The sequence below is a fragment of the Hyperolius riggenbachi genome, chromosome 5, assembly GCF_040937935.1.
Source record: "Hyperolius riggenbachi isolate aHypRig1 chromosome 5, aHypRig1.pri, whole genome shotgun sequence".
Taxonomy (NCBI): domain Eukaryota; kingdom Metazoa; phylum Chordata; class Amphibia; order Anura; family Hyperoliidae; genus Hyperolius; species Hyperolius riggenbachi.
Window position 1 is genome coordinate 83,456,514 of NC_090650.1, and position 23,077 is coordinate 83,479,590.

A 23,077-nucleotide genomic window follows, 5' to 3' on the forward strand; every position below is an offset into this window, starting at 1 on the left:
TACCTTCAGTACTGACGATTGGGGTCACCACTTTGGAAAGTGGATCTGTTGAAGGAGCTGCGACCACCGGCAGACAAGGCCGAGTGGGGACGGTACTTCCCCGCATGCACATTAAATGGTTGCCTGGCATGCAACCCAATTTTGTGAGTATAACAGCCTAAGAATTACTGTATGAAATTCCAACCATAACTCACAATTCTACACTAGACTGGGCTCCCTGCTCTATTCCCGTCCTTTTCTCTACCCACCCTAACCCACAATATTTACCTTCAGGACTCCAGGGCAGGTGCACTAGTGATTTTCCAATGGGCTCTGGCAGAAATAGCCAAGCGCAATCAGGCCCTCTCTCCTGTGCAGGCACAAGTAACTTGCACCCGCGCAGTAGAGTGGGCCAGATGGGGCTCGGCTATTGCCACCAGAGCCCAATCAGAAAACTTCTACTGCGCCTGCACTGACACTTCACAGGTAAATATTACCGCACGTGGAGTTCAGGGGCTTCCAGCTCTGAGACATTGGGATGGAGGCGGATAGGGGAAGCTATATTAGGATCCAGAAGTTTCCCCCCTCAAGGGGCAAGTATCCTCCAGGGGCTTTTATTTTCATTACAGGTTTCCTTTAACAATTTAATGCAAAACTCTATTCCCATTATACTTTTTATAGTTTTTTTTAGATCTTATTTTAATTACCAGCTAGGCAGTAAAAGCCCACGCTGTCCCTGTGTATTTAACTTAGGCATTCTCCATCCTAAATCAAAAATGCCTTGGCTTTCATTCAGCAAAGAACTATAACAAATGGAGATTTATGAGGAGGGTTTTGGTAAGTTCCTGGCTTTGTCCCTTTTGCCCCTTCCAGTTTAAATAGAAAAACAAGTGTATGGGGGCATATATCAGTCTAATGTAACTGTGTAAATATCAGGTGTTTGCAATTCCAAAAACATTTTATTTTTTTAGTGAGAAGCAAGTTTCACGTTGGAGTCAGGTGCAATCATGAAGTTTTCTTTTCTCCAGGGAAAATCAGAAAAGGACATTCATACTGATATTTCACAAATACTGGGGGAGAAGTTTTCTTCCTACAGCACTGTCAAAACTTGGATAACTTGTTTCTGGACTGGGCATTTCATAGTTAACGACCGCCTAACGCCGATAGGCGTCGGCAGGTCGAAGTGGTGTTTCCATGGAAATGTTCCATTTCAGTTCACGGGGGTGTCTCCGTGAACAGCCTGCGAGCCTCCGATCGCGGCTCGCAGGCTAAATGTAAACACGCGGGGAAGAAATCCCCTGTGTTTACATCATACGGCGCTGCTGCGCAGCAGCGCCGTAAAGGAGATTGGCAATCCCCGGCCTCTGAGAGGCGGTGCAGGACGGATCTCCATCCTGTGCCGCCCATAGCCAGAGGGAGAGGGAGGGAAAGAGAGGGAGGTGGAAAATCGTTGCAGAGGGGGGCTTTGAAGAGCACCCCCCGCTCGGCCACACAGAGCGGCGGCGATCAGACCCCCCCCCCCAGCAGGACATCCCCCTAGTGGGTATAAAAGGGGGGAAGTCTGGTCGCCCTGCAGCAAACCTGATCTGTGCTGCGGGCTGGAGAGCCCACACAGCACAGATCAGGGAAAAAGAGCCTGGTCCTTAAGTGATTAACCTCCTTGCCGTTCTAAAAAATCCGGCAAGGAGGCAGCGCCGCACTTTTTAAAAAATTTTTTTTTTTAAATCATGTAGCGAGCCCAGGGCTCGCTACATGATAGCCGCTGAGCGGCGGCATCCCCCACCCACTCCGATCGCCTTCGGCGATCAGAGTATGCAGGTAATCCCGTTGAGAACGGGATTTCCTGCAGGGCTTCCCCGGTCGCCATGGCGACCGGGGCGGGATGACGTCACCGACGTCATGGACGTCATGACGTCAGAGGGAATCCCGATCCGCCCCTCAGCGCTGCCTGGCACTGATTGGCCAGGCTGCGCAGGGGTCTGGGGCGGGGGGGGGGGGGGCAGCTCAGCGCGGCGGGTAGCGGCGAATCGGCGGCGATCGCGTACTACACGCAGCTAGCAAAGTGCTAGCTGCGTGTAGGAAAAAAAATTATGCAAATCGGCCCAGCGGGGCCTGAGAAATCCTCCTGCGCAGGTTACCCCGAACTGTGTTCGGGATAACCGGCAAGGAGGTTAAGGGATACCCGAAGTGACATGTGACATAATGAGATAGACATGGGTATGTACAGTGCTTAGCACACACATAACTATGCTGTGTTCCTTTTTTTCTTTCTCTGCCTGAAAGAGTTAAATATCAGGTATGTAAGTGGCTGACTCAGTCCTCACTCAGACAGGAAGTGGCTACAGTGTGACCCTCACTGATAGGAAATTCCCATTTTTATCTCTTTCTTGCTCTCAGAAGCCATTTTCTGCTAGGAAAGTTATAGTTGGAATTTTTTATCAGTGAAAGTCACACTGTAGTCACTTCCTGTCTGAGTCAGGACTGAGTCAGCCACTTACCGGTACATACCTGATATTTAACGCTTTCAGACAGAGGAAGAAAAAAAAGGAACACAGCATAGTTATGTGTCTGCTAGGCACTGTACATACACATGTCTATCTCATCATGTCACATGTCACTTCGGGTATCCTTTAATGATGAGTGGGCGCCTTCTCAACCTCAACTGACTCGGCAACCTGGGATGCTATCCACGAGCTGAATATTGAGGACCAGGGAATATCTACAAAAAAGATAGCCCAGATACTAGACATCTTATGGGAGTGTGTTGGGCTTGTTGCCATGATGTGCAAGCTTTCAGCAAAGTGGGTGCCAACATTTTTGCACATGGAATTTCTCTTTGCATCAGGAAGCCCATGTGCATTGGGAGTATGTCAATGTCTGTGTGTTGTGTTTAATTCTAGGTACACGCCATACAATTTTCTGGGAGATTTACCTGCCAGATAGATTGTTTCCAACATGTACGAACTGAATTTCGATCGATTGTTCAAATTTTTCGATCGTTTTTCTAATCTTTTTTTGATAGTTTTTTTTATCGATTTTCATAGAATTGAACGAAAAACGATCGGAAAAAACTATTTAAAAAATTGGAAAATCGAAAAATCAATCGAAATTCAGATCAGACTTGTTGGAAATAATCGATCTGGCAGGTAAATCTGCCAGAAAATTGTATGGTGTGTACCTACCATTAACGTGATGTTGCATGTGAGCGGTGTGTGTGTACATTATGTGTACATTATAGCATTAGGCTAGAGTTATGTGGTTCCATAGCAGGTACACAGATGCTGATCTGTTATCTGTTAGCATAATTAAAGTGTACCTGAGACCAGTTAAATAGAAGAATGTATACTTACCTGGGGCTCCCTGCAGCCCCATGTACTCGGTGGGCTCCTTCGCAGTCCTCCCAGGTTGCACCATTCGTCTTCAATCTGCTCTGTGTAAAAGGCTTCAGTTGTGCCAGTTGGGCTGCACTGCCCATGTGTGGCCTGGCAGCAGGCTGGTCTTTTGACATCAGTAGTGTCTGAAACACACACCTGAAACAAGCATGTGACTAACCTAGTCAGATTTAAGTCAGAAACACCTGATCTGCATACTTGTTTAGGGTTTATGGCTTAAAGTATTAAGGTGCCCATACATCACTTGATCGACCAAGAGACAGCTCTCTCTCTGATCGAATATGATCGAAGAGAGATCTGTTGGCAGCCCATACACTACGAGTCCATTCCGATCGACTTCAGCATGAAATCCCTCAGGATACCACCGATTCTGAGCCAAAGGAGGGGGAAGAAAAAAAAGAAGGAAAAAACGTTGGCACTGCAGCTATGACAGCTGATGCTGGAAGAATCTAGGCAGGGTGACACACACTCTCTTCTCCTGCTCTGGTGCAAACTGCGTGCTCTGATCAATAATGAAGAGCAGATATCCAAAATAAAGAGAAGGAAAGCCGATCGGCACTGCAGGTGCTTTATTCCATTTGCAGGCACAGTGACAATACAAAAAATGTAAAGATAAAACTATTCACATACCATGTTGAGGAGAGTGGTGTGGAGGTGCGGTGGGTGTCAGGAAGAATAAAGCACCTGCATTGCCGACCGGCTTTCCTTCTCTTTGTTTACCACCGATTCTGCCCTCCTGGCCGCCCTCCAAATTCCCATGCATTGTAAATTTTCCTTGTCCAGCTGCCATGACTCCAGATCTTCTCCATTGTCTCCTGAGTAACGCAGTCACATGGTGCCGTGTATACCATGTGGCGCATGTGTGACATCACACACACGCGCCTGGTGACACACAGGGAGAGACCGGGAGTGGCGGGGGAACATTTACACTAAGAGGAGGGCAGGCAGGTGGCGCCCATCCAGGATTGGCCACTTCAGACCAAGATCTTTCTAGCATGTTCGAATGACATATTTGCCTAATGTTGACCCAAAACTGGTTGAATCATTGATCAGGCATGTTGTTTTGGCCCCAAATGATCAGGCCACAAAACCAGTAGATGTATGGTGGTCACCTTTAGAGGCAGAGGATCAGCAAGACAGCCGGGCAATTTGCATTGTTTAAAAGGAAATAAATATGCCAGCCTCCTTATCCCTCTCGCCTCAGGTTCCCTTTGAAAGCACTGCAATCAAATCAAATGTAAAACGTGAAATGACATCTTTTCTCTACGCCGTGCGGTGGCCCAGAGTTCTGTAACCTCAATCATTCCACGCAGGATCCGGCCTCCTCCAGAAAATGATAGCGGCATGTCTTCATTGAGCAGCTATTAAAGCCCCCTATCAGGCTTGTTTACTCTCATTTGTTTTAGCTACACAAAGTGAAGCAGCTGACAGGACGTATCAGAGATGAAATAGCACACCTGCTGTAAGAAGCACAAGAGACTCTCAAGCCGCCAAATCAGGAAATAGTCAGCTCGCCTCTTGTTCCGTGATGAGTGGATGTATTAGAAGATACTGAAACCTGCTTTATCATATTCAGGGCCAAGGACAAATCTGCTTGCATAATTACACATTGCCGTCCACGCATCTTATTACGCTGATAGGTGTATTCCAGCAGTAAAATTCCTACTTGCACATTTTTTTTCTTTTTAATTGAGCGGATTTTTTTTTTTATATACATACGATAATATTACTGTTACCGGACACAAAGGGAAATCTTAAGATTTGGCAAGAATGTGGTAGCACGATCCTCTCATGATACTCATCTAATGGGATTTGTCTTATGCCAACACTTTGTAATGCTCTGTAAGGAAATAAACAGACGGAACTGCCAGGACTTACTGCGGCAGTGGGATAAGGATGCGGGGCTCAGGGAGATCAAATCAGCTGCCCTGCTCACCATGGGGGAGATTGGCAAGACTTAAAGGGTATCCGAGGCAGGGGCGTAGCAATAGGGGTTGCAGAGGTAGCGACCGCATCGGGGCCCTTGGGCCAGAGGGGCCCCGAAGGGCCCTCCCTCAACTACAGTATTAGATCTCTATTGGTTCTGTGCTCATAATAATCACTTCTATAGATGCTTTGAGTAGTAGTAATCACTAACAAGCTGTTCCCCATCCCCTTCTTGCACCTCTGACACAGTAGTTGCCATTGGCAGGTTTTGGTGCGCCGTAACAATTGTTATGTATAGAGTGCTTGGGGGGCCCCATGTAAAACTTGCAGCGGGGCCCACAGCTCCTTAGCTACGCCACTGATCCGAGGTGAGGCAAATTGAATAAAGAGAGGCCTAAAGGTGCCCATACATCTAGCGATTTTGGCAGCTGATCGACCAAGAGACTCTGGCAATCAGAGAGAGATCTGAGGCCGTCATAAAGCCATTCGATTTCAGCATGTAATCTTTAGGGAATCAGCCTAGTGATGCCGCCTTGTCGCCTTGCTGCCCCCAGCGCTGTCCCCCCTAGTATAAAATGTGCCCCTCACGGCACCTGTGAATGAATACTTTTACATGTTGGTGTCCACCACTGTCTCTGTCTTCTTTCTCACATGCGCGCCCTACGTGGCTGCCGTGTGTGTGTGAGAGGAAGAGGACAGAGCCAGTGGCTGACACAAAAAGGTAAAGTATTCATGCACGGGCCCCAGGGAGTACATTGTATGTAAGAGGGGACAGTGACAGGGGTTCCATCAAATTTGTCGCTCGTCCCTATATAGCCCGTGGTTACCGCTGCGCACCCGATTGAGCAGGTGGGCCCGAGATTTTGCAGCATGTCCATTCTGTAAATGTGACCAATAACGGCCCCAAACTGGTCACATCATTGGTTGGGCATGCTCTTGGTGGCACAGATTTTCATCCAATTCGATGATAATCATTGAACCGGATAGCTGATCGGACGCAAAGTCGCCTGATGTATGGCCAACTTTACATAGTATCCTGAAGGTCTCCAGACCATGACTGCTGTGTTTGTTCCTTCCCATGATTCTCCATTTGCCTGTAATCTGGTCCAGTAGAGGTTGCACCAACAGGAAGTCACTGAACTTTGACCTAGATCTAGTTTGGCCAGTGCATGCGCATATTGTTCAGTGACACTGCTCTGGTCAGGCTTCCGGTGTCTTCACAATCATGGCGTCAGTTCTCTCTCCTTGGGGATAAAATTGGCATGTGCAGGCACTGCATGGCATTTTTATCCATACGTACTTACATAGAATGTGCATAGATTTCCTAGGTAACACACATGCGGCTGGTATATTGCGCGTTACTCTACTTGCATAATTCCCATTTCACTAGCAACATGCTTGCTACCAAGGTAATGTGTTGAGCCATTTGCTTAACGTGTGCTATATAACCATCGTAAATACCAGTAAAATTGCCATGTACTGTATTACCTGCACACAGGACTTTTTATTACTGTTTGATGAATATACCCACTTATCTGTTTATCTTATACATTTTCTCTCCCTGTTTATCTCAAGACTTTTCTCTCCTACTGTAAGAAACAGCAACACAGGAAAAAAAAGTAATTTATAGTTCATTTTAATATGAGAGAAATGTACATATAAGTTTGTGCACATGTATTTGAAATTTGATTTACAATTTCAACCAGGTGCATAACTAGAAATCATGGGGCCACCAAGCTAAAACTTGGATGGGCCCCCCAATGTTCCCACCCTTTCCCTTGCCTACCCCATGTGACCCTCACAGCCTGGTGGCCCATCTTGCAAGAGTCATAAAACAAGTGTGGTCATCCAAATCTTCACACCCATTACAAGTGTAACCACAAAAACACCTGACCTGAAGGATGGACCACTTTATCAGAGGGAGTGATGTAGTAATTGGGGGCCACTTACAACTCTAAGCACTGTGTTTGCAGTGGCTGCTCCCCTGTAGTTACGCCCCTGATTTCAACTAGCTGCTACACCGTTTGTGGAAGTCCCACACTCTTCCACCTCATCAATTATTCTAAAAACAATTCCAACCGTAGCGCTAGTATACTAAATGATATAATAATTACTATACAATCTATTATACTAGCGATATTGTTGGATTTGTTTTGGGAATAATACATACATTCAGATTAAATTTAAAAAGTACCTACATTATAAATTACAGTTTGCTTTAAACCTAATAAGTTGCCAAGGTATGTAACATCACACATAATAAAGTGTGATTTTCTCACCCCAGGATCCATATTCCAACACATGGTTTAGAAATCCCCACCACCAGTGTGAAATTGGGTCTGGGTGATTTTTTTTCTTTCCAAACCATAGGTGCAAAGCATTATGGGAGATTGATGTCATAACTGCACCTCCCAGTCTACTGCCACTGTGAAAAGAGATGTGATCTAATCCAGGCAGGTAGACAGACATCTGAAATAAGAATTATAGCAGACAGGATAAGACAGGCTGCATCAGTTCTCCTGTCTCTCCTCTCCCTTACACACTGTGAAATGAGATGTAATTTGATCCAGGTTGGCGGAGAGCAGGGGAGGTAACCATGCTGGAGGGGAGGACACAATGCTGAGTGTGTATGTGCAAGGCATCAGGAGAAAGAAGGAAATGCTACTACAAATATAGAAGCGTGAGACTATTCTATCCACTACAATGTACCAGATGTAAACTTTATATGTTCATCTAACTGTACACAGTGCATAGACTACATATATGTATTGACATTCAAACTTTTTTTTGGTGCGCTTTAAACTAAACAACTAGGTGTCACCAGTACAGGAAGTGAATGGAAGTGCCCCAAAACATGGCACATACAACTTGATAGAAATTCTAAAACTTCATTAATCTATTCAAAACTATAAAGATTTAAGCAATTTTGTGCAATAAAACTAGACCAATAATACCACATGAACTAAAACATACCTCTTTACTCATCTCAACATCAGTGAAGATGCTCTGGTCATCTTCTTCATGATACTCAACATCTGATTCTCCCAGCGCAATGGGAACACAGACAGAGAGACGAGGGTTGGTCATATAATCCTCACTTTCACTAACCACGTATTTCTCTCCATTTTTTGAGATGCCTCCGTTTGTATTACTCCCTTCCCTGAAGTCGTCTTTTTCTTTCCCGGTGTTGCTCATATTAATGTGGTTGTGCAAATTGATGTTGTTGATGTTCCTGTTTTTCCTGGAAAGGTTCGTGATGAAGGTGTCCCCCGTTTTTTTGGGCTTGGTAAATAAGTTGCGGAAAAAATCTATGACAGTCTGTTTGGCAAAAGCAATCCCCCTGTGAATTCTTGCAAAGGCAATCTGAAGATTGTTCATTTCTCCATCTTCATCTGGGGCAGACAAATTATCAGCGCTGAATGAGCTCAGCAGGAGAGCCAAGAAGAGGTTCAGAACCTGCGAAGAAAGAAAAATACAGTAAATAAAACATTCCACAAATCAATGAACGTAATCATCCTCCTATCCAAGGAAAGGAGGTGCTCGTTCGCAGAGCTAAAGCCTAAAGTGAAAATAAACTGGAGAGATAAACAATTGTATCTTTGCCTGAAAAGTAGAGAGGAAGTGCTCTGAAACCAGGCTGCACCTGCTATATAGGCTCATAAATACACAGGGGGTGGGGGGTCAGGGAGGTGTTGTTGTGTTGATGGAGGCCCCCAGATGTAGTACAATATTAAAAAAATAATGAAATCAAAAGATTTTTTTAGAGGTGTCAACAACCTCCCCTGCGTATTTATGTACCTACAACTCCTTTAGGAGCCATATCCTTTATACTGCTACTGCTATGTGCTTTCTCTACAACGTGAAGGACTCAAGGAGCATAACTGCCCATTTCGTGGAGGACGGTTATTTTCTGTAGGCACATATGGTGGTTGCTGGGTTTTGCAACCCAACTTTGTGAGTATAATTTACCCACAATTCTGTCACTGAAAATTGTTTAGCGATACTACACTATTTGTCTTCTGGTTCTCCCTTATCTCATAGGCAGCGGAAGTTCCTTGGTCAAGGAAACCTTCGAGTCCTATTAACACACTATGTTATATTGGCCAATTAAAAACACAGTCTGCAAAAAGATCTGGGCGCTAACGTTACCTCAAAGTAAATCTGAAGCAACATGTGACATGATGCAAAAAAAAGATTCACATACGATACTAGCCCTACTAAGAAATTGTGTGAAGTCCCTTTCTGCAAGAGGATCTGGGAGGTAATGGATCCTTTATGTAAATCTATGGCGATATGTGACATGATGAGATAACATATTCAAATCAGGGATGGTCATAGTCAACCAACCTCACTACGCTGGAAATACGCACAATTTTACGCTTTGAAATCAAATATTCGGTTCGTATGCATTTCGTAGACTACGCGTTAAAATACGCAATTACGCGTAGTGCGAAGCGTAGTGTATGCGTATGCTTATGCCGGCATGCAGAAAATTTTACGCATTAATTTCTCTTTAACTGCTTATACCGGGAACTCTTCTACGCCTACATTCCTCTTTCCAACGCGTAAATTTGTAAGCATACAATCGCACGCGGAAAATTAGACACGAGCAACGCATTCGTAGTTCACTACGCAATACACATGTTAACTATGCATAGTGGGCGTAAGCTACGCATAGCGGTACTTCGCAACGCGTAAATTCGTAAGCGTAGTTTCGAAACTTCACCTAGGAACTAATATGCGTAGATGCGAACTACGATGCGTAAATTCGCACTGGCATAGTTTCTGCTCATCCCTGATTTAAATACGATACTAGCCCTACTAAGAAATTTTGACAAGATCCTTTCTGTTTTCCAGTACAGGAACTACTTCAGTTGTTATCTATGCAAAAGAGCTTCTCTGAGCTAGTCGACCAACTTGGTCAAAGTTAGTCCCGTTTTGTGAAGAGCTTAAATGTTCAGAAACAGTAAGAGACAGCATGAGATAAGGTTTTACTGCAGAGTTACTTCTGCTTTGTTTTAAAACTTCAAAGACAGCAGCAAAAGGATTTAAAGAGAAACTCCGACCAAGAATTTAACTTTATCCCAATCAGTAGCTGATACCCCCTTTTACATGAAAAATATAATGATTTTCACAAACAGACCATCAGGGGGCGCTGTATGACTGATTTTGTGCTGAAACCCCTCCCACAAGAGGCTCTGGTACCGTACGGTACTCTGGGCAAACTGCCACAATGTAACAATGTTCACAGACAGGAAATGGCTGTTTACAACTGTCTGCAAGGCCAGAACAGCTAGAAACAGGTACATAACCTGCCCACAGTAAAAATGTCACCATGTAATACATGTCAGAATGTGAATCTGGGAGAGGAAAGATTTTACAATGAGCAAACACTGCCTAAATCATTTATACATAATTATGGTAAAAATGAAGCACTTTTTTATTACATTATTTTCACTGGAGTTCCTCTTTAAACAATGATGCTGGCCAGCTTTCCCTGCCGCTACACAGTTTTTTGGCAGTTGGACAGAGCAACTGCCATTCACTAAGTGCTTTTGAAAATACATAAATCCCTGTGAATCCCCAAGAAGAGATGGACTAGTCCAAAACCTGTCGCTTCTGTCAGATTTCTAATACCTATTGTAAGTGACAGCAACATAGGAGAAAAGTAATTTATGGCTCATTTTACTTTGGAAAAAAATGTACTTTTTTTTTTTTTTTTTACAATTTTTCGCCATAGTGCCCCTTTAAGAGTTTAGGGCTTCTTTTCAGTTAGACTATCCCGTAACTCTCACTGATAAGTGTAGGCCATGTATAACTTTTTCATGGCAGAAAAACACTTCTTAGTGCAAGCAATGGATAAAAAGGTCAATAGATCAAGATGGGAGCTGTAAAACATTGCAAACTGTCATCATTCACCAGAGACAATGCTTTCTCACTATTACTTTTGCATTGTGGTGTGACGATTTCTGACAGGATAACGCGCAGCATGCAGAGTGGTACCTGCCAATGTCAGGTCCAGGGCTGGCGCTTTCATAAAGGCAAAGGGGGCAGTTGCTCTTGGGCCCCAGAGCCTGTAGGTGTGTGTCACCTCCCCTCCAGCTATGGTGACCCCATATAAGCCTGCAGGGCAAGAGGGAGAGAGGTGGGGAGAAGTCCAGAGCGTAGAGCATGGTGCTGCCTCCTGTGTCCTGACTGAATTAGCAAAGACCCCAATGTGTGTACACTCCGGATTTTTAAGGGAAAGGAGGAGCAGAATAATAGAGTCCCTAACAATGCTTTTGGGGACATATGATGGACACCTAATGATTTTGTGTGACTGGGAGTGTGGTGGGATGGGTCCTGGGTGTTGTAGTGGCGGGGGGGGGGGGGGTTGAGGTTCGGGTTGGAGGAGGCATTGCTAGGGCATTGCTAGGTTGCTTTTATCTCAGGGCCCCATTGTAGCGATGATGCAACTCTACTATTTTTCTGGATCCGTAACGGATATAGGCCTCAATTCACTAAGCTTGTCTCCTGTCTTTACTAACATTTCTACAGTTATCACCACGGTGACGAGGCATGTAGTATTCAGGAAACATTTTACCTCAGGCAAACCTAAAGTTAACTCTTCTGTCTGTAAGTTAACTCTTCAATTCTTAAAATAACTCCAGAATTCTAAAGCTAAAGACAGGCTGTTAATTAACTACGTTTGGAAATAACTACAGAGGAGGTAACTTAACTACAGAGGAAGTAACTTAATGAATGAAGAGATAAGATAACTCTCTCACTGTGTGGTGGTAAGTTTTCTCTTGCCTTATTATCTACAGCATTATCTTAGTGCAGTGGTCCCCAACCCATGTGCCGGCAGCTTCAGGTATGTGTCGCAGTGTCAGCTCTCGGAGGAAGGCAGCGCAGTGGAGGGAGAGCTGTGGGCAGCGGCGGAGAAGGGGGCCATCTCCCCCCCTTCCCTCACCTTAGGGTGCTCTCCCTCCCTCGCTCTCTCCTACGGAACGAACTGCGGTCAGGCGTTTGCAGCGGGCGGGACTTACCTTTCCGTGTCGTTCCAAGCGCCGAAAGTTCTGGTGCCGCAGCCGCTGCTCTGGTCTGGATCAGACCAGAGTAGTGGCAAATCATCCCGCGCCTGCGACAAGACCAGACAGAGACACCAAAGGTAAGTTCCGCCCCTCTGCCAGCCACCGCACTTCGTTCCGGAGGAGAGAGCGAGGGAGGGAGAGCACCCTGAGGTGCCGCTCTCCTTCCCTCGCTCTCTCCTCCTGGGGGGGGGGCCTGGATACATATACTGAGCACATATACACCTGGCTACATATACTGGGCACATATACCCCTGGCTACATATACCCCTGGCTACATATACTGGGCACATATACCCCTGGCTACATATACTGGGCACATATACCCCTGGCTACATATACTGGGCACATATACCCCTGGCTACATATACTGGGCACATATACCCCTAGCTACATATACTGGGCACATATACCCCTGGCTACATATACTGGGCACATATACCCCTGGCTACATATACTGGGCACATATACCCCTGGCTACATATACTGGGCACATATACCCCTGGCTACATATACTGGGCACATATACCCCTGGCTACATATACTGGGCACATATACCTCTGGCTACATATACTGGGCACATATACACCTGCCTAAATATACTGGCCACATATACACCTGCCTACATATACTGGGGACATATACCTCTGGCTACATATACTGGGCACATATATCCCTGGCTACATATACTGGGGACAACTGGCTGTTTGTCATTATGTACATTTACTGGTGAAAAGCTGTTTCTTATTATGTGCATTTACTGGTGAAAAGCTGTCTCTTATTATGTGCATTTACTGGTGAAAAGCTGTCTCTTATTATGTGCATTTGCTGGTGAAAAGCTGTCTCTTATTATGTGCATTTACTGGTGAAAAACTGTCTCTTATTATGTGCATTTACTGGTGAAAAGCTGTCTCTTATTATGTGCATTTACTGGTGAAAAGCTGTCTCTTATTATGTGCATTTACTGGTGAAAAGAGGTCTCTTATTATGTGCATTTACTGGTGAAAAGCTGTCTCTTATTATGTGCATTTACTGGGGAAACGCTGCCTCTCATTACGTGCATTTACTGGTGAAAGGCTGTCTGTCATTACCTGCATTTACTGGTAAAACGTTGTCTCTTATGTGCATTTAGTGGGGAAACGCTGTCTCTCATTACATGCATTTAGTCTACGTGTCACGGAGATCTGAACGTTTGGTCTGATGTGTCATGATTTCAAAAAGGTTGGGAACCACTGTCTTAGTGAATAGAGGCCATAGTGTGAAAGTAGCCTGATACTTCCATTTAGAGTTGACTATCACATGCAGTGCCCAACAAGATACAGAATATGATGTCAGGATGTACTTCGGTCCACTGAATGGGACTAATCCATCACAAGTCAGCCTACTTGTCACAGTAATGCTACTTTTCCCTATATTGCAGCAGTCCTTAGAACATGGCATTTTACAGTAAAGAGCAAACGACTACTTACTTCTCTGATAAGTAGGCTGACCCAAAACAAGAGATTTCAGTACTACAAAAGGCTTTCAAGTGATTCCTTACAGCTGAACTCACCCATTACTGAGAGTGTTACACAGAACGATATGGTCTAATTATGACACATTAAATAAAATGAAGCACACATCTTTCGAAATTGCCTTAAAACGGTCAGTTTTACAGTAGGATGACCTACAATTACTGCATTTCAATATCTGAATACTGGTTTACAAGTAAAAATGGTTCACTTGACCCATTTAATTCTTTACCAGTGATAGAATAAAGCTAAACTCCAGGTAGGCAGCTTAATATATAACATTCATTCATTTAACTTTTAAGATTAGTAGGAGATGTTCCTATATGGGGTGGCTCAGTGGTGTAATAGATAGCACTCTCTTCTTGCCCCACTAGTGCCCCTGGTTCAAATCTGGACACTATCTGCATGGAGATTGTAGTTCTATGTTCCCCCCAAGTGTGGGTTTCCTCTAGCTGCTCTGTTTTCCTTTCGCATCCCCAAAACATGCAAATAGGTTAAAGACATGGGCGTAACAATAGGGGATGCAGCCCCTGCTCTCGCCGGGGGGGCTGGGCCGAGGGCCGTTTTTGGGGGCTGGATGTGTTGCAGCATGAGGGGAGAGCTTGGTAGCACGTCGGTGGGGAGGGGGGATGGTCCCCCCCCTCCCTCACCTCGAGCTCTTCCCTCTGCGCTCTCCTCCAGCATTGAATAGTATGTATGCAGGCGGCGGGCAGCGGCAGATACATACCTTCCTTGCATTCCAAATTTCTCCCTCTAGTGTCTGATGCGACTTCCTGTTTATACAGGAAGTAGCATCAGAAGCTACAGAAAGAAAAATCCGTGGAACGCTAGGAAGGTATGTATCTGCAGCTGCCCGCCGCCTGCATACGTACTATTCAATGCTGGAGGGGAGCGCAGAGGGGAGAGCCCGAGGTGAGGGAGGAGGGGACCGTCTCCCCTCCCCCGACGTGCTACCAAGCTCTCCCCTCATGCTGCGACCCCTCCAGCCCCCAAAAACAGCCTTGAGCGGGCCCGGGCCGAGGGGAGGGCCTGCCCATAATTTCTACGATTCCTAGTTACGCCCCTGGTTTAAAGAGAAACTGTAGTGAAAATAACATAATGAATAAACTTGCCTATTTTTGAGATTATTTAGTCAGTTTTTGTCCATTGTAAAATTGTTCCTCTGCTTGATTTAAATTCTGAAATGTATCACTGGTGGTTAAATCTTTAGTTCATCATAACGTGGGAGGGGTTTCACCACAATGTCAGCCATACAGACCCCTGATAATCTATTTAAGAAATTGTAAAGATTTCTTGTGGGAAAGGGAGTATCCGCCACTGATTGGATAAAAGTTCAATCCTTGGTTAAAGTTCCTCTTTAACTGGATTCCCCAAAATGCATACGAGAGAATTCGCCGCCAGGAGACTTGGGCTCAGGATACAGCTGATATATGGCTTACCCTACTGCTGCACAAGTCCCGGCGGCGTTAATTACTAATCCCCCTCCAGGGTCCACGTGGATGGTGGGGAATTATGGAATTCGGCTTACAGCTATTGCTGGCGGCCGAATTACAGTGTTTTTAAAGTTACTCACTGTGCGCTGCTTTAGCCGTAATTCCTATTACGGTCTATGGTGGCGCCGGCTACGCCCAAGTCTCCTGCGCTGGATTCGCAGTGTTCGCCCCAAAATAGGCCTTAGATTACAATAGGAATAGAGCACAATGGAGTCAATCCACAACACTTCTCATAAATGACTTATTTTTCTCCTGATTAACAAAAATACCCTTTCAGCACATTTACAAGTAAAATAATCAGTCAAAGTAAGTTGTTCCTGGTTAACTTAATTGCAACATTATTTTCCTTACCTTAATTATATTGTTTTTTTTTTTGTTTTTTGTTTGTTTGCTCTTTGGGAGCTTAAAAATGTACCGTAACATAGAAAAGGTGAAAACAGATGAAAACAGGTTAACCCTTGTGAATCATCCCTATTGACTGGCTATGGTAGGAATTGGATTGTGAGCCCCTTTGAGGGTCAGTTAGTAAAATGACTATATACAGTGTTGCCCATATTTATTCATACCCCTGGCAAATTTTGTCTCAAAGTTACTTTTATTCAACCAGCAAGTACTTTTTTGACGGGAAATGACATAAGTGTCTCCCAAAAGATAATAAGACGATGTACAAGAGGCATTATTGAGGAAAAAAAACTGTTTATTTACATTTGAGCAAAAAGTGTCCAGTCCAAAATGATTCATACCCTTCACAAACTGTCACAGTCTGTTGGCAAAGCCAAAGTTTTTCACCATTCCAAATAGTCCAAGCTGTTCTAAAGCATCCTAATTAAACTGATTAATTGGGAACAGCTGTTTTAATCAACTCAACAAGTGAAAAACAGCAGCTCTCTGCAGTTGGTTTCGGGACAGTCATGGCTAAGACAAAGGAGCTGCGCATTGTGGCTGCTCACAAGTCAGGAAAGGGCTACAATGCCATTTATAAATGTTTTCACTTTCCAGTGGCTACAGTGCAAAGCATTATTAAAAAAATACAAGATGTTCCACACTGTGGAAAATCTCAGAGGACGCGGTCGGAAGCCAAAAGTAATACCTGTGCTGGCCAAGAGGACAGTGAGAGAGGTGAAAAAGAATCCAAGGATCACCAGCAAGGCCGTCCTGGTGAATCTGGGCTCTGCTGGTGACAACTTCTCAAGGCAGACAATCCAACGGACACCGCACACTGCTGGGTTTCACGGATGCAGACCAAGGAGGATGCCACTTCTTGAGTTTTGGTCAGATGAAACAAAAATTGAATTATTTAGTCACAATCATGTTTCCTTCATTTGGCGTAATAAAGGAGAAGCCTTCAACCCAAAGAACACCATCCCCACTGTCAAACGTGGCGGTGGGAACTTAATTCTTTGGGGGTGTTTTTCAGCCAATGGACCAGGGAACCTAATCATAGTAAGCGGCACTATGAAAAAAGAGCAATACATGAAGATTCTTAAAGAGACACTGAAGCAAAAAAAAAAATATATGATATAATGAATTGGTTGTGTACTATGAATAATTACTAGAAGATTAGCAGCAAAGAAAATATTCTCATACTTTTATTTTCAGGTATATAGTGTTTTTTCTAACATTGCATCATTCTATAATATGTGCAGATTACACAACATTCAGCATTCAAAATGAGTCTTTCAGAGCAGTCTGTGCACTAATGACCTCTCCTCTAGCAGAGAAAAAGAAAACAGTTGGGATAATAAAAGTCAGATAACAGCCCTCTCCACGACTAAACTTAGTCGGAGAGTTAATGGCTTGTTTGCATAGAGATAACAACTGGAGTTTCTTAACTCTTCCTTTACTGGAAACAATTAGACTGATGTATCTGATCTTAATGTTTTATTTCTTAGCTGTACTACACATACAAATCATAATATCATAATTTTTTTTTCGCTTCAGTGTCTCTTTAACAAGAACATCAGGCAGTCTGCAGAGAAACTTGGCCTTGGGCATCAGTGGACATTTCAGCATGACAATAACCCAAAACACACAGCAAAAGTGGTGAAGAAATGTTTAGCGGACAACATCATTAACGTTTTGAAGTGGCCCAGCCAGAGTCCTCACTTGAATCCAATTGAGAACCTGTGGATGGAGCTAGCAATCAGGGTGATGGCAAGAAGACCCTCCAACCTGAAAGATTTGGAGCTCATTGCTAAAGATGAATGGGCAAAAATACCTGTGGATACATGAAAAAAGTGGGCCTGCAATTATAGAAAGCGTTTGATTGCTGTAATAGCCAATAAAGGCTTTTCTATTGATTATTGAGAAGGGTATGAATAATTTTGGACTGGACACTTTTTGCTCAAATGTAAATAAAAGCTGAGAAAAGTTTTTTTTTCCACAATAATGCCTCTTGTACATCATCTTATTATTTCTTGGGAGACACTTTTCATTTTCAGTCAAAAAATTACTTGCTAGTTGAATAAAAGTAACTTTAAGTCAAAATTTGCCAGGGGTATGAATAATTATGAGCAGCACTGTACACTATGTAAAGTGCCGTGGAAGATGTCAGAGTTATATAAACACATAATAATAATAATAATAATGATGATGCATGCCACATCATCAATTAACTACTGTATATGGTGAGAAAATAATGTGCAATTTTTGTGGCTGCTCATGTACCATGTGTTCACTTGCCATTTATTTTATGCATCATATTGTTACACATGTAAACTTTCACTCTCATAAAAAATGTGCATATATATACATGAGTAACAGCACAACACTGATTTTCAACCTCCCATATCTACAGCTTGAAAACAGTACAGTCCCATTTCTATGACTACTGAGTTGCAGTATCCTACCACTGGTGTGATTCGAAAAATAAGAGGTACGCTACTGCTGCAAAGTTATAATGACCGCACAATTGCAAAGAACAGCCTAAATTCTCAAATAAATAAATACATTCTGATGTCATTTCCTGCAAGGGGCGGAGCTATGTGCCAAAACCTGGCTGATATGGGCTCCATTGAGGCTTCTTCTTCTGGCCCTAATGCAGGTCATTATAACTTTATATGTCTCTTTGTTAAGTTACAGGAGGTACACTTTAACTACCTGAAGACCACGTCATGCCAATGGGCATGACCACGGCGGCAGCCCCAGGACAACTATTGGTGTCAAGTCCTGGGGCCGGCTACTGCAGGAGATCACGCGCAGGCTGCGCGCACATCTCTTGCTTGGGAAGCGGAGCTCTGCCCCGTCTTCACTCTCCCAATCGCGATTGCCGCTCTGGAGTCTGTTAGACGGTCTGGGTACAGCGCTGCGATCTGAGGCAGTGCTGTACTGGGGACAGCCCTGGACACAAGAGAGCGATCGGCAGTGATAGGCTGAAAACTATCACAGCTGATCACTGTGACAGGCTGGCCGAGGGTGGGAGGGAGGGGTAAAAAACGTTTATTTGTTGAAAAAAAAAATGACAATAAATATGTGTAAAAAAAAAAACAACACACACACCTGGGGGGGGGGGGGGGGCGATCAGACCCCACCAACAGAAAGCTCTGGGTGTGGGGAGAAAAGGGGGGGTCACTTGTGTGGTGTGTTGTGCGGCCCTGTAGCTTGGCCTTAAAGCTGCAGTGGCCCATTTCAGTAAAAATTGCCTGGTCTTGAGGGGGGTTTAGCACTTGGCCTCAAGTGGTTAAAGAGGAACTGTGTTGAAAAAAACCATAATAAATAAAATTGCTTACAATATTCATTTATAGATTATTTAGTAGGTGTTTTCCCATTGTAAAATCTTTTCTCTCCCTGATTTGCATCCTGAAATTTATCACTGGTGGTGACATATTTAGTTCTGTCAGGTGATCTGTTCAGAATGTTCGTTACTGAAAGTTCTATACAGAGAGGGAGATACTGCTTGCTTGGCAGTGGGAAAAAGCCAATATTTCCCACAATGCATGTGGTTAGACACAATGCATGTGGTTCCCACAATGCAACGAGGTTCACAGACCGCAAACCGTCAGGACCTTTGTCATGACATCACATTGTGGGAGGGGTTTCGCCACAATATCAGCCACACAGACTGCCCCTGAGGATCTATTTGAGAAAAGGTAAAACATTCTCCTGGGAAAGGGGATATCAGCTACTGATTGGGACGAAGTTGAATCATTAGTTACAGTTCCTCTTTAAGATTTGTTAATTTTTTTTTTCTAAATGTGAAAGAACAATTTTTTTTATTTCACCCATTCAGCACACTGGTAAAAAAAAATTATCATTTACAATTCTAGCAAAACTTTTCACTCACATCTCCTTCAATTGACAAACACTCTATTCATACTTTGCAGGGGGAACAATACCAGCAAAACACTGGGTATAATTGCAGCTAGCAAGAGTAACCTTTATCACAAAGCAGGGAGGAAAAGAAAAAATGACAATTGTGCTAAAATTGAATGTTGCAGAATCCCTTTATAAAAACCAATAGCATGTTCATACAAAACACAGGGCCACTTTTCCCAGGGACCGGCTCTGACATGTGGCCAGGTAAGTGTTCCGACTTCTATACAAGAAGCGGCTGAACAAAGCCTTCAAAAATAGATTTGGACGGAAATAGACGCTCAAGAGGGGGAAAAAATATATATTTAATGTCACATATGCTCGAATTCTGTGCAAGGAAACAAGTAACAAGACTAAGAACATATTTTCGTGGTACCACTTGGAGTGAGTGGGAGTGAGTATTCAGACCGAACAAATGGTAATAAGTGAAATGCTTCAAAATGGAGGCCGCATGCTGCTTTCTTTGATCCATAATGCACTGTACCCTGCGAGGCTTTAATCTGCGGCATTGTACAATAAATTGCTAGGGTGCCGCATGGGGCTTCTGACCAAAATGTAAGCACTGCTACGACTCTGCAGCTTGATACTCATGGCTTGAGTGACAAATTTACATTGTATATACAGGATATATATTTTTCTTCATTAGCTTAAAACAAACGAGGTGACAGTAAGGAAACACTCACAGTTAAGGCAATAATGAAGCAAAGCCAGGAAATAGAAGCAGTGATGAACAACAGGAGGAAAAGTGACATCATTAACCATTTCAGCCCGCAGGGATTTTTCACCTTATGCAACAGAGCAGATTTTCACCTCCTATTCATTCGCTATTAACTTTATCACTAATTATCACAATTAATTGATCTATATCTTGTTTTTTTCTGCCACCAGTTAGGCTTTCTTTGGGTGGTACATTTTGCTAAGAATTATTTTTTTCTAAAAGCATTTTAACAGGAAGATTAAGAAAAAAAGAAAAAATGGAAAAAAAAAATATTATTTCTCAGTTTTCGGCCTTTAAAATAATACATGCTACCATAATTAAAACCTATGTATTTTATTTGCCCATATGTCTAGGTTATTGCACTATTTAATTGTTGTCCATATCACAATGTATGGCGCCAATATTTTATTTGGAAATAAAGGTGCATTTTTCCAGTTTTGCGTCCATTACTATTTACAAGCTTATACTTTAAAAAATGTTCGTAGTATACCCTCTTCACATGCATATTTAAAAAGTTAAATTTAATAATGTGTGTTTATTATATTGAAAAATGTATGTAGATGTAGTTTTACTATTTGGCCACAAGATTGCCACATTGAGAATTTTTTTTTGGTCCCTCTCGCTTCCAGGAAGTGAGAAGAGGACGGGAATTTTTTTTTTTTTTATAGAAAGACTGCGGCCTCTAATAAGAGGCCATCGGTTTTTCTGCTGAGAACTTAGATCAACGAACATTTCATTGATCGGGGGGCTGCACAGGGGCGCGGGAGCGCGTCGAAGCACACATTAGCAGCAGAGCAGCCGTCTGGATGTGAGGATCATGTCCAGGCGGCATAAATGGTGGATGTTTATATTTTCAGCAGTTCTAGAGATCTAAGCAGATGTGGCATCTCTATCTGTCAATGAAGTAAAACATTGCTTTAACCCATTAGCAGTTTTAATAGAGTTATCTCGTTTGAGATAAGTGCACTGCTTCTGACCTCAGTCGCAGAACTCGTTGAGCTGTAAATTCTGGAATTCCTTCATGTCTCTCTACTAGCAGAAAATATAGAAATTGAAAGCAGAAGTCCTCTGTTGTCTCACACTGCCTCCTAGTGACAACTGGCCATAAATACACATTACAGCAGTACTAATTAGAAGCAAGCAGATGTAACAAATAAATGAATAAAAATAAATTACTAAAATAAATTTGCCTGGAGCACTCACAAGTCTATAAATAATCATCTCCAGGGAACAAAATGTTATATGCTTACCTAGGTAGAGGGTGCCTGTTCAGTAGAATGGAGCTGCTGGGGGACGCTAACAACTTGTGCAGGCGCTGTATGGCCGCAGTCGTTTAAAAATGGGAGCGTGGGCGCGACAACAAATCTGACAAGCTCTATGTCGGATATGTTCAGAGGGTCGATGTGCAGCAACAGCAGGGTCGAGGAGGACAAAAATGTAAATACTCATACAGGTAGAGGGAATGTATGTATTGCAGTGCTCATTCTCCTTTGTGCCCTTCCCTCTAGGTGCCTAGTAAGAATCCCCCCACCTTGTGCCTAACACAAACTTCCCCCACCTAATGTGTAACCCTATCCCCCTTCCAAGTCCCTAACAATAACCCTTCCCCCCCACCCACACACACACACACCTAATGCCTAAACTTAACCCTCCCTCTAAGTGGCTAAAGGGAACCTCCTAAGCCCGGCGCCCAAACAGACGCTAGTTGTAGCCGATCCCCTACAATTGGCTACAACCAATAATTCTTATACTACTCATATCAGGCGCCCAACTCACTTTTTGGGTTCTCCATTTCTGATAATTAACATAAGCATATATAAGGTCCCAGCGCCCAAATTACCTGATTAAGTAGAGGGAGACCTCTCTAACTAGTTAAGTATCTAACTTTGTATCTACCTGAGACTACAAGTTCACTTTAAAGGGCAAAGGGGAGGGGCTTTTTTTACACTCTTAGCAGAAATGATCAACGAGATGCAAATAATTCAGGCTTGCATGTAAATTTTATACAGCTTGGAATTTGGCCAATCAAAAACAACAGGAACTTCATTTGACTGGTCCAGTTCCAAGCTGATCATATTTGGTTGGAAGCCAATATCATTTGTACCTTTGTAACCGTTTTTAATTACTAATGCAAACATAATTTTCTTAAGGACATCTCTGTAATGAAACATAATTTTGCTGTGCAGTTTTCAACTGAAAGTCACTCCTGATTATTATTACATTTTTAAACAGTGCTTACATATTTTATATCTTATAAAGTAGTAGGTATAGGAGCCCCCAGCATAGGTAGCAGAGATAGGGGCCACTGCGGGGAGGGGGGGGGGGGCGACATCATCCTCCCTCCCTCCACATGGGCCCCCTTCCTGACTGGAGCACGCAGCAGTACAGGTTGTAATTACTCATCTGATCGATGGCTCCATGCAGGGTCCCCTCTGGCTGCAGGCTCCTCTCAGCTCTCCCGATCCTGTATGACACGTATGTTATCACGCCTCATACAGGAAGTAGAGAGCAGAGAGAAGAGGCAAGACTGGTGTGGGACATGCGGCATGGAGAAGCGATTGAGTGAGTAGATATAACTGATGAATAAATACACACTTTTAGGTTTATCCAGAAGTGGTGACCAACATCAGCAATTCGTGAATAAGCATCCAACAAATGTAATAATATAAGCCCTTCA

At 43.5% G+C, this 23,077-nt stretch overlaps 1 protein-coding gene across 1 annotated transcript in view; it reads right to left on the reverse strand.

Moving 5' to 3' along the window:
• LOC137518281 (sodium channel protein type 5 subunit alpha-like) overlaps positions 1–23,077 on the reverse strand; it is a 455,983-nt gene that overhangs the window by 186,376 nt on the left and 246,530 nt on the right. Inside the window, exon 16 of the mRNA XM_068235926.1 lies at positions 8,271–8,753. Within this exon, the coding sequence (XP_068092027.1) occupies positions 8,271–8,753 (483 nt within the window). The remainder of the gene's footprint in view (positions 1–8,270; positions 8,754–23,077) is intronic.